Raw genomic sequence first — 18,756 nt, forward strand, 5'->3', positions numbered from 1 at the left:
GCATCAATCCACAGACATTTGTCTATAAAAATGACATCATCATTGACTGATTTGTTTTGGCTTCTACTCTGCATTTAACATTATTATATCAGATTCTGTGGACAATCTGCTGGATGTTTTATTGTTTCCCCAAACAGTAAGAGACCCACACTTGTTTTCCACAGTGAAAACATCTGTATTAACACCATGGACACACTATGATAAAATGGCACTCAGCTTCTTCTTTTCGGTCATTTTGTTGTAATTTTGTACATTTTAAGCTGTTTTGTCATTTGTGTGTAATTCTTTTCATTTTGTGTGTGTTTGATGTTTGTGTGTCTGTTGTTTTTACCATTTTGTGCCACTTTTGGATGGTTTTACCTCATAGTTTGTCATTTTCCACTTGTTTTTTCATGGTTGCACATCACTTTGTGGTTTTTCCTTTTGTCTATTTTAACTGAGCTTTTTAAACAGGAAACGTAAACAGTAACTTCAGAGGCTGTTGTGCTTGGCCTTCCTGACTTGTTGGGTCCCTGGGCCTGTGCCCAGTAGGCCCATTCAATAATCAATCCATAGATGTAAAGCGTGGTTTTCAAAACATTAAATCCACCTGGCCATTTGGTTGTGATTGGCATTTGGATGCATTTTGTGTTCTGACACTTGAATCATGGTTAACTTGAAATGTTTCCTATTCTGAACCCTTTTCAACATATTAACACCACCAGGTGGATTTAAATATGATACAATATAATATTATATAATACCTCTATATTGCCAGTTCAGACTGAAATTTGTGATTTTGAAAAAACACAGAAGCACTAATATTGATCATATTCAACCTCTTGCAGAAGAGAAGAGAGTTCACGGTAATTATCTGTACCTATTTTGAAATGCTGGTCATATCTGTATATCAAACAACCAGCAGCTGCCTGTGACCACTATTTGTTCTGTCTCTTCTGTTTTGTCGAGGTATTTATTTAAAAAAATATCAAACATTAAGGTTGTGGTTTTATTTAATTGTCTTCTCCCCTGCTCTCTCTCATTCTGCCCTCCATGCATTCAAGACTGGTTTATCATTGTTTGTGTTCTGTGAACAAATCTGGGCCACACACATACACACACACACACCCTGCAGGGCACAGGGTGCTGTCAGCACACACAGACACACATCTGGCATCAGTCTAACTGAAGCTCTGTTTATTTCTGTAAATGGATTCAGACTTGACCGAGCAGTTGAGCTGAATGGTCTCTATGGACTCTGTCTTTTAGTTCCTCTTCATCATTCTTCTTCAAAGCTGACAGCTGACGTGCACCAGCCGTGAGGGGTCAGGATGTTTTACAAGGATGACGAGGCCACAAAGAGCATTGCACAAGAAAACGGAGGGTTTCGTGAGGGCAGAGGTTATGAGTTGAGTGCTGTAGAGGAGAAAGTGACGGAGTAAGAATTAATTAAACAAATGTATCCAGGTATATTTTTATCTCCAGGAGCAAATGGCACATGAATTTACAACAATTTTGTTCAGAAAAATGACAGAGAATTCTGCTCTGAGTAGTAGACAGTAGAGTGTCAAAGGAAAGAGACAAAAAGTGAATGTCAGCAGTGAGAAGTATAAACCATAAAGATGGATGTAAAGTGATGACACCCAAAGTTACAGAATATTCTTGTAATTTTTGTGACGGGTAACATAGGTAAAACCTAGAGTTCTAATGTTTGTGAAAACACAAAAGTAACTAGGAATAGTGGACTACAAATACCCAGAATCCAATAATTCACTGTTCAGTCGCTCTGACACCTCAGGAATATTCACATTCACAAGTTTAGCTTAGAGATGAAACAAGGCAAAAAGACATTTCCAACAATGTTATTACTCCAAAAACTCTGCATTTATTCAAAAATATAAACACCAACTGATAATTTATACCTTTTAAAATCAATTTTAAATATTTATCACAATTTATGTTATGTCGTGTTTTAATTTCAATGTGCATCTTTGTTTATTATATGTACAGAGTTTGTATTTTTCAAGTTATTACATTACTGAAAAACATATCAGCAGCTTTTCTGACATTTTCAGACTCACTACAGCTAGATGTGTTTTAGAAATTTTATTTGGACTTCTCTTAAATAAGCAAGGTTCTAGTTACATTAATTTTTTCCATGATAACAAATCAGCCAATGTATAGACTTCTTTCAGACTCTTCAATGTCAAGCTTTTAACATTAACAAATTAAAAGAAAATCCAAGCAGTTTCACAGAAACCCGAATTCACTTTTTGAACATCTAGGACGCTCTGAAACAAAAAACAATGGCCTTCACTGTGATGGGATGTTCGACTGGGGCCAGTGAAGGTGCTCAGTATGGTTTTTTCTGTTCAGAAAACACACACAGACAGAATAAATATTAGTTTGCACCCATACTGATGGTGTTTATAATGTTGCATTATATGGTATCATATTGATGAATAAACCAAAAATAATTAAACAATAGGAAGCAACAATTTAGTTCTAAAATGATCTTACCTGCTCTGCCCTCCTTACTGTAGAGAAAGAAATAATAATTACTTGACATAATGAACATAGTGGTTATAAAAGATTTAGCCTTGTCTAGCATTATTCACTTTATTATTCCTTTATTCACATTGTTATCTCTGATATGATTTCCGCACCCACCTGAGTGCAAGTAGCGCAGCATGAAGCGCAGGACGAGCACCGCTGCGACCACAAAGAAGACAACACTGAGGTAAAACAACCAGCTGCTGGGCTCTGAGCAGAGAAAAAAACCAGATATTAAAGAGATCAGAAATGCTTCTCTGCTGCCACTGTGTGGCCAGGCAGAGTACTACAGGGGGACCAGCTCCTTGGTGGAAAAATATAAATAATAAATGTATCTGATTCTACAACCTTTGTGGTCCAATAATCCAGCTAACTGTTCAACTGTCCCTCAATCTCATCAATGAGCACTTAGAGGGGGGGGGAGATCATGTTCAACCCGTCAGCTTTTCACACCATCCAGCCTCACGTGATGCTAGAGGAACTCAGAATACTGTTTCATTTGAATAATGATGTTGTAGGCTGATCTATTTAGCCTGCAGGGCTCAGGGAGTGGGAGTCAACACACACTTGTAAACCGGATAACTTTATCAACTGGTTCTCCACAGGGCTGTGTCCTCTCTCCCCTCTTACACATTTTGTACACTTATGACTAAGTTTTAGAATCGTTTTATCTTGAAATTTGCAGATGACACAGCTGTATGCATTGTGTTTAACAATGATGAGGTTTCTTGTGGTCCTGTAAGGAATGACTTTTCAAAATGTTGCTACGAACCCTTACTTGAGTTGACTGTAACCAAAAATAATGATATGCATTAATTTCAGCCACAAGTAAGAAATGGCCAGACTGTAGAAACAGTGAAGACAACATAATTAATGAAAAACTGTCAATTTGTACAACGTATGAATGTGCTGGGTAAGAAAAGTCAACAATCTCTTTATGGTCTGCAGCAGCTGCCCAAGTTTCAGGTTGACAGAACTCTGATGACATTGTTCTATAAATCTTTCATCGAAGTGTCCTTACATTGTTCTTTATTTTATTTAATGCCACACTTCTATGGTGTGGCATTAGTACTTTTAGTTACCTTTAGGACCTAAATACTGCACACACCTTGCACATTTAAGATGAAGCTTTTCTTGATGGGAACTCTCAGCGACTTGTGGAAGACGCTGCATGTAAACTGTCTTGCTGAGTCCCGGAGCGACGCCTTGAGGTAGAAGAAAGCGGAAAGCGAGTAGGTCTTGTCGTTGTTGTGTTTGTGGCTGGACAACAGAATGTTTGGGATGGCCTCGGGGAGAGGAACGCCGACCCTCTGGCCGGACATTGCTCGATCCTGTACGTGCCAAACTATCTCCACGTCCAGGGGGTAGTACTTCTCTGCATCACAGATAATCTTCTGCTCCTCACCCTCCAGCAGTGAAAGAATCGGTCCAACATTAATGGAGACACGGGGCGGCTCTGAGGAGACATGAGAGAGAAAAATAAAGTAAAATCGATAGCAGTCTCATGTTCAGTAGGAAGTTAGCTCTGCTTGGCCTAAAGACTAGAAGATGGTATCACTGTGCTTTCTCACCTTCAACATGCAGATTTATGTCCACATGAGCAAACAGTGGATTCACTGACACTGAACAAATGTACATCCCTTCGCTGGCCATCTTGGTGAAGGGGAGAGTGTAGGATGCATCCCCAACCAGGAGGCTCTTTACCGCAACCCCAGACCCCTGAGTCTGTCCTGAGAGGCTGTTGTGGCTAAATAATTTGATTCTCTCTCCTCGATGCTGCCATTGCCAACCCACAGTGACGTTCTCCTTCTTGTGGTCCAGAGCAAACTGGCAGTGGAGCTTTTGTTGGGAGCCCAGACCTGCTTTCACTGTTGACGACTGTGTTTTAATGACCATGGCAACTGTGGAAACAGATGTGACAAAACAGAGGCAAATCAGACAGATAAGCACCATATATACTCTGCATGTAACAAAATAATGGAATAAGTTATAGAATATAGAATTCATATAATATTGTGGTACAGAATATTGTATTTAGATATTTAAAGCCAGTGGGCTACCTGATGTTGTGAGTATCTCTCTGTCCCCGATAGCAGGCCAGTGGTGGTAGTCCTGCTGTCCTGGGGGGGGTTGGTCAGATGGTTGCCTAAGGAAGCCAGTGACGATTAAAAGACCATTGCTGTGTTTGAGGGTGCAGCTGAACCAGCGGTTGTACTCCTGGGCTCCCTGGAAGGGCCAGTGAACATGGATGCCTTCTGTGCTGTACCTACGCAGCTCACACTCCAACTGCTCTGCCTCCAGCCCCTCCACATAGCGCCGCAGGTCCAGCTTGGATCCTAGAACGGAGGAGAACACATTAGAATATGAGAGACCAGAACAGTTCTCAGTCTGTAAAGCTAGCAGGATCCAGGTCGTACCTGTGAGCAGGAAAGTGATAGCATGTGGGTTAACAGGGACATCTCCTTTCTGTCCAAACTGCAGCATGGCCTCTCTGTGGATGAGTCGAGTCTCTGTGTGTCCCTCATTGTTCACACTTACATGCTCATCGACGAACTGACAGGGCAGCCAGGCCATCTGATGGACACCCCGGACACCTGAGACAACACACATCAATCAGTACAGGCAGCTAACAGCAAAGTATAGTATAATGGAGTAAGGTTGAATATATGATATAGTATTTTTTAACAGCACAGTTAGGTGTAGTATAACATTGATCATAGTACAGTGAAGAGAAATGTGGTAATAGAATAGTAATACATAGTTACCATATAGAAACATAGCATGGTATAGTATAATGTAGTTTTTCTAATTCAACACAAAAAACTGTAAAAACCACACAATACAAAACATAACAGCATAACAACAGTGTGAAATATGACATAAACATGTGTTACCTATGTACAGTGTATGTTTGCTTGTAAAGGTACATCGGGGTTGGAGAAGTGAGGAGGGGTAGTGAGGATGAGCAGAAAGGGTATAATCATAAAAGAAACAACAGGTGGGATGAGGATGGGAAAGTACAGAGTAGGAGTATATATACTAAGGATATAAACATGTTCTAAGCATTTTCTCAGAATAAAAAGAGAGACTAAATAAATAAATAAATAAAGTGAAAAACACACATATACACACATAAATATATATGGCAAAGAATTAAAATGTTAATAATATCAATAATAATTGTATGAGCCAACCAGGGTTTCCCATTTCTGTTTATGTTGTGTATTGTGTATTGTGTACTGTACTGTATTGTTTTTTGTGTTACGTTGTACTGATTAATAACATCATGTGGCGTTAATGTTGCCTTTGATGTTTGCCCTTGTAATTTACCTTTTAAGATTTTTATCCAGTTGTCAAGGAAACAATACATAGCAAAGGTTTTGTTACAAGAGAAGCAAAAGTTTGGCTCAGCTACTGAAGGGAGCAGACGTGGAACTCACTACAAGGCGGTGGCCACCACATGAAGGTACAAGTGAATGGTTCAGTGTGTAGCTGTGGAGGTGCACGCTTTCTTACCGAGTCCTGTGGTTTCAGCCATACTTTGAGAAACGGGTTTTGTGGGCAATGTATACTTTCAGAAATGGATTCCGTGGTTTAAATACTTTGAGAAGCTTCTTTGATGAAACTGTGTTTGTGAGATTACTGTTCGGTATGTACAAATAGTTCGTCATCAGCTAAGTTGAGAAGCAAATACAATAAATCTTCAATGTTTGTCATGCAACGATCTCCAGAGTGAACTAAGGACCATCAGATACGCGTAAGACCGCCTCTACATTAGTAACAAACCTTCTCTACCCAGGCTAAACACTTCTCACCGAATAATTGAAGGAGAAAATTACAACAGGCAAAGCCAAGTATCAAAGCCATGGAGAATCTTTGCCAAATCTGATAGACACAAGAAAGGTCAAGTTGGATCAGCTAGCGAAACAAATCATTAGTTTAACAGGTTATCCTATCCAGATTAATGCATATCTTTGGTCTGTGGGAGGAAACTCACGCAAGCACATGCAAACTCCACACAGAAAGGGACATACACAGACTCAGCAGTAACATAAAGTAACCCATCAGTAGCTCTGCAGCACTAAAGTGAATACACTAGGAATATACTAGTGTCAATAGTCCATTAATGCAACGCATAACAGTTACATCAGTCATTTTTCTTGAGTACTTTTGCACTTTAATCCCATTTTGCTGATGATATGTTGTACTTTGACTTAAGTAACAGCAAGAATGCCAGGCTTGTAACAGAGCAGCCTATTTTTAAACTGCATTGCTACTTTTACTTAGACCTGGGTACTTCTCCGCCATTTAGGATTCATAGCAGCATAGAGAGGGCAACTTCATTGTTGGGTTAATAACAAAACTTAGTGACACATATTATCTACACAAACGCTGTAATCTAACAAAACTGAAGTCGGTTACGTACCTGTAAGTAGATATAGGTAAACTAGTATCTGTAGGATTAAACCCATGGTTATTCATTAGTAGAAATCGCCGTGTTGCTTGTGGACCAGTTTGGTTCGTTGGATGGACACTTTCACTTTCACTTCACATGACAAACAAAACCTGCTTTGGATGCGGCTCTTTCTATCACGTGATGGTTTGATCAGATATCACTGAGGCGTGGACTTTAGTAACCATGGTACTTTCTCAGGAAAGCTGATTTCTTGAGTGTCATGTATATGGGAAAGCTGATTTCCGCAGGTAGATTTCTGTCGGAGAACGCCGATTATTCTGCCATATACACATCTGACCAGCTTTCTAGTCGTTTCTCCAACTGCGCATGTGCGTAATAATAGGTTTGCAAAAGGAGTGAAAGAATGAATGAAGTAGATTACGTAACCAGGATACTTAAAGTGCGTTTAAACACCGTACCGTTACTCGAGAAAGCAGATTTCTCTGAGTACCCCGCTTACTTGAGTCCATGTAAACGCAATCGTCATTCCACAGTAATTTGAGTGTTGCAGTACCCTCTTCGTCCTATCGTGGCGCTGTGTACACATTATCTGACAGCCGCGGCTCCCTCTTGTCTCTAAACACGTTGACGCAAAAAGGCGGAAGCCCTTTATACGAATTGTTGTCGTGCTGTTGAAAACATGTAAAACGCGTATTTATTTACTGGATACAGTTTTTGTTGCGTATTTTGAAGCGCCAGTTGTTTATTTGATAAAAAAAATATTTTCTGACCGATACGCTGCGTTATAGCTGATGAAAGGGGATTAATAACTGGACTAAAATTAACTAACTTCATTTTGCTAGTCAGTGGCTAACTGAGCTCACCCACTAATGATGGATAAAGGTAAAGTTATTTTTTTTATATAAAGGCGAGTTTTCGAACACATTTTCCTGTACAATAACATCACGCTACATTTCATTGAACGTGTTTTACACCAAATTAGTCTTTTATATTGTCGTTGAATTCCCAAAGTAAGACTGAAATCTATTTTTAATATGGTTCTCCACGGGCTTCTCTTCTTGAGAAAACAAACAAATAAGACTAATTGACCATAATAATTTGATTAATCAATATTGAAATGGATTTTTAATGGCAGCACTAGTTGCACTAACACATGTTGACCTCGTATCTGTAAGAGCTAAGAAATTGTCAATTGATCAATACGCTTTTGCTTATCACATTAGTTGTGGCTCTTTTCTCTTGTGTTTTCAGATTCAGCCATTCTTCAGGGTGCTTTCCTCCTGGCTAATAAGCTCTGTCAACCTGCATCCCTGTCCTCCCTTGAGAAAGAGGACTGGTTCAGGGTGGGACATCCAGTTGTGGAGGCAGTCAGAGAAATCTGTAGACAGGAGGGATTTGATGGGGACACGAGGTCTCGCTCCTGGAAAAAGAAGATGGTCTGTGTTGTGTGGCTAAAGCTCTTGTCCAGGGAGACTGGAGAGGATGTAGAGACAGAATGGAGGGAGAACCCATTTTTTCCTCTTCAGAGGGGACTCCCTGATGTCAACCATGTTGTCTTGCTGGAACTAGTGAAGTCAACAGCAGCAGTAGATATTTTTGCCCAATTCTTGTTGCATCTTCCTCCATCTCAGATCTCCACTGAACTTAAAAGGCTGACTCAGCACGTGACGAGAAGTCCTGTCAGAGAAGATGATATGAGGCTTTTTATGGATGTGTGGTGGGAACTGTGGAAAGGCAGAGAGGAACAGAAAGCAGGAGGAGACAACAGCATAGAGGCAATGTTTGCTAACCAGTTTGCTCGTCTTTTCTCCAAGTCCTCCGGTTTGTCCCCTCAGGCTGCAAAGAAGTTAAAGCTGGACACATCAGATCAGTCAGCAATATCACCAACCACTGATGTCCTGCATATTCTCTTTTATGCACTTAAAGACATGAGAGATCACATATTGTCAACAGACCTATGCCTGCTAACCCTCTCCATTTCTCTTGATTCACTTTACACATCCTTCCTAATAGACCAAGAAGTTATACTTCCAACTAAAGAGAAGATGTCCATGCTGTCTAAAATTGTCAGCTTAAAAAAAAACAAGGAGGAGAAACTTGGCCCTGAACTAATTCGACAGGTTCAGAGAGATTTAAATGCTTCCTACACACCATCTCATTTTCAGCTCAACAGAATGAAGCTTATTGAAGCCTTGAAGATTGTAACAGAGCTTGCTCACTTTTGGCTTAACAGTGGGCTTCTCAAAGTGTGTGAGGACTCTAGTCCAAGTTACTCTAGTTACTCTGCATTTAAACTACAACAAAGTGTCCTGAGAGTCCTGACAGCCCTAGAGGAAGCGGAAATTCCTGCTCAAGAGGCTGAGACAAACGTACTCAGAGGACTGCTCGACTTGCTGGCTTTCCCGACCATAGAGAGTAAACCTGAAGTAAACCTAGAAATCGCTATAATAATCATCAGCCACCGCCTGGAAGACTATCAGAGCTTTGCTCTTTTATTTGCCACTGAAATGTCATGGGCAGCTTGTGATGAGCGTTGGCTTGACTGCCTGCAAAAAAACCAAGCAGCGTTTCAGCAACATGACATACTAATCAATCTCTCTTCCACCCTCATGAGTAAACTCCACAGTGAGAGCTCAGATGTGAGCCAGTGCAGGAAGCTGATGAAGGTTATTGCTGACCTTTTCTCTGCGCTTTCGTTAGAAAACAAGAACAAATCACTGGCTGCCATGATGACATTATCCAGCAGGGGGTTCTTTGGGTGTTCTGTCCCCTCTGCAGTTACTGATGGGTTCGAACAGGAGCTCAACATGGCCTTCAACTGCATTATACAAGGAGGGGGTGGAGCGTCACAGGGCAGTCTATACACAGCAGCCTCTTTAGTAGCGAGAGTGGCTTTTCAGAACCCAGAGGCTGCTTTGAGGTCATGTTGTCATTCAGCTATTTTCAACAAGGGGGCTTTCTCTCATATGGCTAAGATCTTGCAGCAGCTACCTGGTCTCAGAGGACAGACAGGGATAAAAGATGACGCTCAAAGTCATGGAGAAAGAGAGGATGCAGATGAAAATACAAGTGAAGGAAAATATGCTTTGAGTGGTAGCAGTCTGCTCTGCAGGTGTCTACAAGAGACTATTAAGACCAAATCATGGTCAGCTAATGAAAAAGAGCAGTTTCTTAAGTTCCTGGGTCTGCTGATGATGCCAGTTATTACAGTTGAGGGCGACGAAAGGAGGCAGAGTTTTCTGCCACCTCAGGAGGTTGTCAACATTTTTGTCCTGCCTAACCTTTCCACTACAGGTAAGCTTATTGTGACACCTATGTTTGAACTAATTATGGACATGTACTCATTTTAAGGCTGAAATGTCTAGATTGGCCAGAGTTTTCAGTTACTGTATTTGCTATTGTCAATTTCAATTAATAGGTCTCAGCACCGGTTTGAGAAAATAGTCTCAACTCGGTTGAGACTTTACTGGAACCTCATCTCTCAGCCTTTGTTAACAAATAACATTTGTTAAGATGCCATGGAAGCTGGTTTAAATAAAGGGCACGGTTACAGTTTTGTTAACAAGGTTCAAACTATTTGTTAATGCAAACCTGTGAAATCATTTGATTAAAAAGACGAATAACAAAAGTGAAAAAATATTTTCCAAGGCCAAGAATGAACTTTCACAAATGCTGCACAGATACATAAATGTCACCATAAATTTGTTATATAGGGCAAAAAGATCAACTGTTCCCTTCAGAGGTCGCCACAGTGGAAAGTGTTCCGCCCCTTAAATTGGCACGAGTTTTTACACCGGATGCCCTTACTTCCACAACTTTACCATTTTTTTTATCTGGGAAAGGGACCGGCACCATAAAACCAATATGCTAAAAAAATGTTTGTAGGGCGACTGTCAGGTGATGATAATCTGTAGGTTTTATCCATTATTTAGGCATAAAATGTTGATTAGTGCAGGGCTAAGGGTGTCCTTACATTATATTTTGTAAGTCAAGGTGTGTCTCTATCAAAACTTTCAAAAATTTCCCTGCAGGTCACAGCTTCTTCGACATAGAACTGAGTGTGCAGCTTCTTCACACTGCTTTGTGTGTGGATGTCCAGGAGTCGGCCCTCTCTCCTCACTGGGTGTTGGACTGCTCTCCCTTTCCCCTCCTTTACATTCTAGCCCAGCTACACGACCAGGCTCTGAGGTTTGTAGGAATAGTGTTCTTTTAAACTCAGTCCAGATACCTACTTCTCCAGAATCTTTTATAGCAACTTACTTAAGTAATCACTGAGACTCACCTTTAAATTCAACATTAATTTAAATCTCTTGTAGGTGTTGGGAACAGCCAGCAGAGAGCGCTGTCCTCTCCTGGTCCATGGACACAAAGGAGCTGCTGGTGTCTGCACTGATCACACTTGGGCAGGTGGTTGGTGCAGAGTTGGCAGCAACCCCCAGCAGCTGGTCCAGAGCTCTGTTCTGGCTCTATAACAAGATGGAGGAACTGGACTGGACAGTGAGGTTCCACCTAAAGCCTCTGTGGAGGGAGCACTTCAAAAACGAAGTTCCCTCATCTCTGCTGACTGTGTGTGATCTACCTGAGCAAGTAAGAACATTGGATTTGACTTGATCTTGAGCTATGGTATAACCATATTTCAGCATTAAGAAAGACCCATTTTTTTATTAAATATTACTACATCATTAGGGTTCATCATCATGTTATCGTATCAAATCACAAGAATTATGCATATACACACATGAAAGCAGCCCATGAGCCATTATTTTAAAAAGTACCCTGATCTAAAAGCTGTTTTCCACCACTCAATTTTAAAAACTAAAAATATTCATCAGTCCATAAAATCTGATAACTATTTCAGTCTTATTTCAAGCTAAATTGTCACAAATTCTTTAATTGTGAGGACTAGTGGCTGTTTTCTGCTTATAAACTAAATAGGTTTTTAAGACCTGACACATCACTTCAAGATAAGAGAAAACTAGTTAATATCTAATTAATGACTGACGGGGTATACGCTAAAGCATAATGCTTATATTTGCCTATCCTACATAGGCAAAAGACAAAAAGTTCTAAACTTGTAGAATATCTAACATTGTAAATAGGTTACAACACATTGCAAGAAAGCAATTTTTCTTCTAAAACTAACTTGTAGTTTTTTCTTAAAATATAACTAGAATCTAAAAGTGCCCTTTCTTTCATTAAGGCTTTTCCTATTATGTTATTTCCTATTATATGTGACTTTAACAACATTTTATTTTGTAATGTTGACATTATTCTCCTACAGTCGCAGGTGTGTGACCCTTGTCTTTGAGATGTTCTGGAGCTGTCCACCTGGCTGCAGCATTGCATCATTTCTTTGGGTTTAGTGCAGCCTTGCTTTTGTTTCTGTTTCATTCTGTGGCAAAGTGAACCAGTGTGTTTTTCTCTGTATACCCTCCCCCTCCTCTGTAGCAGTGGTCTGGTTTGGACCTCCCTCAGTATGGCCCAGGCACCGGTCTTTTGGCCTGGATGGAGTGCTGCTCTATTTCAGACTCCCTGCAGTGCACCATGTTGTCCTGTCTCTCTCTGGACCAGCGTCGAGTTGACCACGTCCGTATGTTCAGCAAAGGACTGCTGGTTGCTCTGACCCAGATCCTGCCCTGGTGCTCCATCTCTCAGTGGTCCAGGCTGCTGCGTACCCTGAGGGAGTTGATCACCTCGGGTCGCCTCTATGTGCCTTTCACACTCGAGTATGTGGACCATCTGCCCCTTCTGGATCTGAGGAGATTTTCATGCGAGCTCCGTCTTTCAGTACTTCTGCTCCGAGTCCTCCAGTTGCTCTGTGGGTCCAGCTGCTCGCACTGGCTGTCAGAGGACGGGTGGGCACACTTGGGCAGGTTGTATGCCCATGCTGTGAGGGAAATGATGAGCTCGGTAAGAGCCAAGTTGCCTCTTCCTCTATCTGGTGCATCGATCCCGTCTGCTTTAATGCCTCCTAAAACACCAGAGAAAAGAGACTCAAATCCTTCCTGCTCTTCAGTCCAAGTTTCTAAAATGTCCAAAGACTCTCTCAAAGAAGCAGGAGGCTCTACTCTGAAATCGAAAGACTCACAAGTTGAAGAGGAGATGGGGATAGTTTCCAGCCAGGAAGTCCTTTTTGTTCTTAGTCAGGTCTTCTGCCACGTTCAGCACATCCAGGTATGTAGGAAGGAATTGTTTCAGTCTGTACACAAACACAAACAAATGGACTAGTGTAAGATAATAACCTAAAGCCTCTGGCCAAATTTTCTTCTCCCAGGTGATGATGCCAGGAGGCCAGTGTGAACCACTGTTCCTGTCCAGTCTGGAGATTCTCAGTCACTACGAAGCCGTCATGTCTGCCTTTCCAGACAGCAGCAGTCCACTGGAGAGTGACAACACCCGGCACTTCTTCACCACCATCACAGACAACCTGGAGAACCAGGAGATGAAGGCTGTGCTCCAGCAGAAGATCGCTCAGCTTGTATCATCAGCAGCTTGACACTTTCTTCATCCATATTCAGTGAAACATTTTTATTTAAACACTCAAAAATCTGTCTGCTGAGGAGTCAGTGAGATAATCTTAGGTTGGCAGAGTCACACTGTACTCAGCTAATTTATGAAGTTACTGCATAAGTGATGTGTCAGGAGTGAATAAAGGGCAACTTTTCACAGCAAATGTCTTTTTGTGCTTCCTCAGTAAAATTCATTTCTACAGTGAAACATAACTGTAATAACAAAAAGTAAGTTTTATTTCAAATGTATTTTCTGGTTACATGAACACACCTTGTGGTCTGGACTGTACATTAGCCCTGTGTATCCCCTCATCATCATGAACCCCTTCAGGAGCACAGAATTACTAAAATACATATTTTAATTACTATAAATATATTCTCTGTAAAAAAGCATAACATCAATATTAATGATAAACTCCGACTGTGAAACTTAATTTCTTATAAATATCTTCTGTGTAAAGATTATTGAAGACAGATCCATTAGTGTATTTACATGTACATGGTTTACATTTACAAGTTATGAACCGTTATATTCCCTAATTTGTAATGGAAGCATTATATTCATATATTCCACACCTCCTATACTCTGGTTTTCAATCGAGTTGGTGCTGTATTTTTGTGCAATTTGCACCATTGTATGTTATGATGATCACAAAGAAATGTACATTGTGAAATTTGGATTTGCAGACCCCCCAGGGTGGGCTCCTTATGATTACTAATTCATATCGTCCCTACAGTTGTTTCACCATCTCCAGCAGCTGAGTTACTTCAGTTTTGTCTCTTTCATTGCGAAACACACAATGCCGCTGGCCACATCTGTCCAGCACCCACTGCAGAGGTTTTCCCATCGTCTCGATGTGTTTCTCCACTGTCTTCCCTCTCAGCTCTTCTCCATAGGTGAACACCACCACAGCGCTTCCCCACACTTTACCCCCAAGAACGCTGAGGTACATTTCTACAGCTCTCCGGTCTTTCTCTCTGAATGAGTCCACTGGTATCACCAACAGAAATGCTGCTTTGCTTCTCACAGGAAGGAGCGAAAGGCTTTGACTGATTTCTCTCTTGACCTGCTCAGGATTAGCCAGTCCAAACAGACTCCACCCGGGGGTGTCCACCACTGTGACCGACCACCCTGACATTGTCCCGTGGCCTTGAGAGCACCTGGTGGTCTTTGTGTCAGTCTGGAACTCTTCTTTGTCCAGGATCATGTTGCCCGCTGTGCTCTTTCCTGACTTCCTCCTTCCCAGCAGGATGAGGCCAAGGTCAGGTTTGTAATCAATGAGTCCTGCTGCAGCTGATGGAGATAACACAGTGCAGTGGATTTTACATTTTAAACAACTTTGCATATTTAATGTAATTTTTTTGCTTGTCAGTAATTTCTACATACTTCTTGGCAGATTTAGCCATCCTGAGAATATCTGCTTCCTCTGCCTCCCATCTTGCACATCATGCATCCCAGTCATTTCTATCTCCTCCTGTCTGTCCCGCCCCCTTCTCTCCTCCTTCATGCACACATCTTGTCTCAGCTTGGTGTACATCCTGTACTGAATCTCCCTTGAACGCTCATTAGCCAGCATCATCCTGTGGATCTTCTCAAAGAGCTCAGTAACCTGAGCCTGTGAATCTCTGGACTGATTGCTCATAATCTGGTACCTGTTCCCACATCGCTCCAGCAGCCAGTGAAGAGTCCGGCTTTGTTGCCTTATGTGCTCGTGGATAGAAAGGCTTCCTGCAGCATATGTAACAGAAAACCATTGATAACTTTAGTCAACAAACGCTTAAGTTTGTTTAGTAGTACTTCAACAGCTAAAGATTCAACTGGATTTATTCTGAACCAAAGAGTTGGACAGCCATTACTTGAGAAAAAAATAATCCATAGGATTTCAAGTTTATCTTTGTGATTGTTGCTGCTGACGCATATTGAATTGTTTTTTATGTTTTAAACTGCAGTTTTGCACAGAATGCATTGGTGACTGGTTGAATCAGTTGTTGCAATTACAAGATGGAACTGAATAATGTTGCTCAAAGCATGAATATAGTAAAACCCTGACTTCTCCTGTAGCACCACTGTGGATTTGTGGTCAGCTCACACTTGTCCACGGACGTTCTGGGTGGGTTTTTTTAGCAAAATGTTAGCATGCTACCACTGGTGCACATTGTAATTACAATGAGCTGCAGATCCCATGTTTTCTCATGTTAAAATGTTTATGACTGGTTTAATGAATTATATGATTTTAGCACACACACATACTGTGCTTTTTACACAAATATAACTCAAATTTCAATTAATACCACAAAATCTGAAATCTGAAAAAGTTAGAGAACTTAAACACAAAGATGCATACGGTATGTTGAGTATCTTGCAAGTTGTACTTACTGAAGTACTGCACTACAATTTTGAAGTACTTTACTTGAATATTTTAATTTTATGTTTACAACATGACACTCTTTACTCATTTACTGCATTTTTCTAACCGCTGACAAATTACAAATTACTATGCGAATTAATGCTGTACAGTAAATTTAAAAAATCTTTTCCTTTTGGCTGTTTACAAAAAAGCACCATCAACTTTTTTTGTTTGTTTCAGACGTCTTTGGGATTTTAGCAGACAGTTCTAATAAAGAGACATTTCCATTCTCCCAGGATTTTATATTTAATAAATATTTTTTTGTTAGTAAATTGTTAGTAAAAATCAAACAAATTTTGTTTTGACTGTTTTATGAAACCAAACTTTCTTTTAACCCCCAGTGACAATCTTCCAATTCTTCAGATTTATCTTGTGAACCACTGGACTAAACTATCCATAAATAAAGTAGCTGAGCATCTATTACAGTAAACTTCATATGCACTGATGCATTCATGTTGGTTATTCCATAATGCATTGGAATATCATTTATCAGTCAGAGGGTATGAGTACCAGCACGTTTGATACTTCAATGCATTTTGATGATAATACTCTTGTAGTAGTTTATCCATCTATTATCAGTAACTGCTCATCCTGATTCTCACACCTGAGGACGCTTCTCACTCGGGTGATTCCCCGCTGAGGGGTTACCTGTCTGAAAGGCCACTCCGGATAATGTCCGATGCTGGATTCTTCTAAAAATGTCCGGAGTTCATGTCTGAAACAGACTTATCTCATGGCCAACACAGAGACACATTCATATACAATCATTCACTTACAGGTAATTTAGAGTCACTAATGAACCTAACATGCATGTAAATGGTAAATGGTCTAAATTTATATAGTGCTTTTGTCCTATTGCTAATCAAAGGACTTTTCATTCACCCATTTACACTCACACACCAATGGGGGCCCAACACTAAGCTACTAAGTTGGGGTTCAGTGTCTTGCTCAAGGACACTTCAACATGTGACCGGAGGAGTCGGGGATGGATCCAACAACTACGGGATTGGTGGATGACCGCTCTACCTCCTGCACCACAGTCCACGCCCATGTCTTTGGGTAGTGGGAGGAAACCCATGCAAGCAGGGAAAGAACACTCAAACTCCACACGGGCAATGGTTGGCCAGGGATTCAAACTGGGGACCCTCTAGCTTTGAGGCACCTCCTAACCACTAACCACTCCTTCACCGTGCTGTCTGGTAAAGGTTTACAACTTGACCCACCACTGCTTCAGAGAGTGGCGCTAACTTCATGTTGGGAGGAGGCTTATATACGAACATTATAAACAAAAAAATCATTTTCTTACCTAACTTGTCTCCATGTGTAAAGAGGACAATGGCCTGCTGCCAGATGGGGGTTTGGAGCAGTCTGAGTTGGACTTCCATTGCCTTCCATTCCACCTGTCCAAAGGTGGTCGTGATGGGCAGCACCAACAGAATGACTTGGCGTTCTGATTGGGAGAAGGTGAGACCTCTGGAGAGCTCCTGGGACACTCTGTCTGGAGTGGCAGAGTGGGACAGCCACCCTGGGGTATCTACCACTGTCACCTGGTTAATTTAATAAATGTAGTCAAGGTCTGTAAAAAAGTTTGAATTATTATAACCAAAGCCTAACCTTATATACCCACCTGTTTTCCAAAGACGGTGCCATTCTCCTTGGAGCTGTGAGTTGTTTTCTTATTAAAGGCTTGTTTGCCCAGGATGGTGTTTCCTGCTGAGCTCTTCCCACTTAGTTTCTCACCCAGTAACAGCACAGCCACAGGGGACAGGCTCAGCTCTCGACCTGAAAAACATTTGTTAAATCCCATACATGATCAAGTACAGTTGTCCAGAGTGTTTGAAATAAGCTTCAAACATACCACGGAAGGCTGCCATAAAACTGGTTTTAGAAAGTTCGAAGCTTCAGTCTTTTTTCAGTGAGTCCAGCTTGACATTTACATTCTGCTACTGCTGATTCACTGTTCTGTGGAACAGGACAAATGTGTAAATAAACCTTGGCTTTATGTTTTAGGGCTGGGCCAGGTCCATGTGAGATATAGTTTCAAAGTACAGCAGGGAGATTCCTGAGATTTACGACCGCAAAATGACTCAGACCCAACAAACAAGCCGAAGTTATGAAACCACATACAGCAGTGATTTGTTTGAAACTGACATTAAACTCAGCCTACATGGAAAAGTTAACGTTGTCATCATATTAAATTTAACAAAACTTTTAAAAGTAACTCTACTAGAACCTCTTAGAGAGAAACTGACTCATTTCATTCCTGTACAAATGACGTAAAATTCTTTAGCAATCATACAGTTTTACATCATCTGATATGAGCAGGAGCTGATGATTTAGGATGATGACACTTTATGCTGTATGTTTTTTTTAAATTCAATTATTTCTTAACAAGTTCCACAAAGTAGAGAAAAGTGGAAATATAATGCTGTCCAAGTTTAAGGGAAAATCTGTGTGTTTTCATGTTTGTTGAGTTTCTATTTTTACTTGTCTAACAGGATAGAATTCTTCAGTGTGATGTGGAGGCCTCCTGAGGTTCAACCTATATACAACTGTGCCAGGCTGTTGGACCCTTTCATGCCCTCACATCATCATACTGTGGGGCCACAAATGTCAAACCACACAAATAAGTAGTGCAGAGATAATAGAGCAGCAGGAAGTTGATCGGACAACTACATTTTCATAATGATTATGCATCAGAACAAAATTGTTCTGTTAATCAGGATGAGCTGTGAATTACATGAATACTCAGTTTTTCTCATGCACAGTACTTGTGTCATTATGAATCTATTTGGTGGATGGGTGATATTTAAATACAGAAGTATTATAGTCAATTCCCACGGGACAAACAAGCTTAAGGATTACGCTAATATTCAGCCATCAAGTTTAG

At 40.8% G+C, this 18,756-nt stretch overlaps 3 protein-coding genes across 5 annotated transcripts; 1 reads left to right on the plus strand and 2 right to left on the minus strand.

Moving 5' to 3' along the window:
- Positions 1–1,439: 1,439 nt before the first annotated feature.
- Positions 1,440–7,099, minus strand: dhrs13b.2 (dehydrogenase/reductase (SDR family) member 13b.2). The gene is made up of 8 exons (XM_067506801.1): positions 6,959–7,099; positions 4,950–5,126; positions 4,593–4,868; positions 4,104–4,433; positions 3,641–3,988; positions 2,650–2,742; positions 2,500–2,516; positions 1,440–2,347 (listed from the first exon to the last, which is right to left on the minus strand). The coding sequence occupies exons 1-8, from the start codon at positions 7,002–7,004 to the stop codon at positions 2,333–2,335; spliced, it is 1,302 nt and encodes a 433-aa protein (XP_067362902.1). The 5' UTR covers positions 7,005–7,099; the 3' UTR covers positions 1,440–2,332.
- A 3-nt stretch (positions 7,100–7,102) lies between these two features.
- Positions 7,103–13,622, plus strand: gemin4 (gem (nuclear organelle) associated protein 4). Of its 3 annotated transcripts, none has more exons than XM_067506789.1 (6): positions 7,103–7,236; positions 8,201–10,243; positions 10,981–11,137; positions 11,266–11,536; positions 12,398–13,123; positions 13,224–13,622. In XM_067506789.1, the coding sequence occupies exons 1-6, from the start codon at positions 7,209–7,211 to the stop codon at positions 13,443–13,445; spliced, it is 3,447 nt and encodes a 1,148-aa protein (XP_067362890.1). In that variant the 5' UTR covers positions 7,103–7,208; the 3' UTR covers positions 13,446–13,622. The 3 variants fall into 3 exon arrangements, with proteins under 3 accessions (XP_067362890.1, XP_067362892.1, XP_067362893.1); XM_067506791.1 differs by having other exon boundaries at positions 12,401–13,123; XM_067506792.1 differs by lacking the exon at positions 7,103–7,236 and adding an exon at positions 7,559–7,831.
- Positions 13,623–13,672: 50 nt separating this feature from the next.
- On the minus strand, positions 13,673–18,659 carry LOC137128567 (GTPase IMAP family member 8-like). The gene is made up of 5 exons (XM_067506800.1): positions 17,725–18,659; positions 17,494–17,648; positions 17,173–17,413; positions 14,846–15,187; positions 13,673–14,752 (listed from the first exon to the last, which is right to left on the minus strand). The coding sequence occupies exons 1-5, from the start codon at positions 17,738–17,740 to the stop codon at positions 14,190–14,192; spliced, it is 1,317 nt and encodes a 438-aa protein (XP_067362901.1). The 5' UTR covers positions 17,741–18,659; the 3' UTR covers positions 13,673–14,189.
- Positions 18,660–18,756: the final 97 nt, after the last annotated feature.

This window comes from Channa argus, chromosome 6 (genome assembly GCF_033026475.1).
Source record: "Channa argus isolate prfri chromosome 6, Channa argus male v1.0, whole genome shotgun sequence".
Taxonomy (NCBI): Eukaryota; Metazoa; Chordata; class Actinopteri; order Anabantiformes; family Channidae; genus Channa; species Channa argus.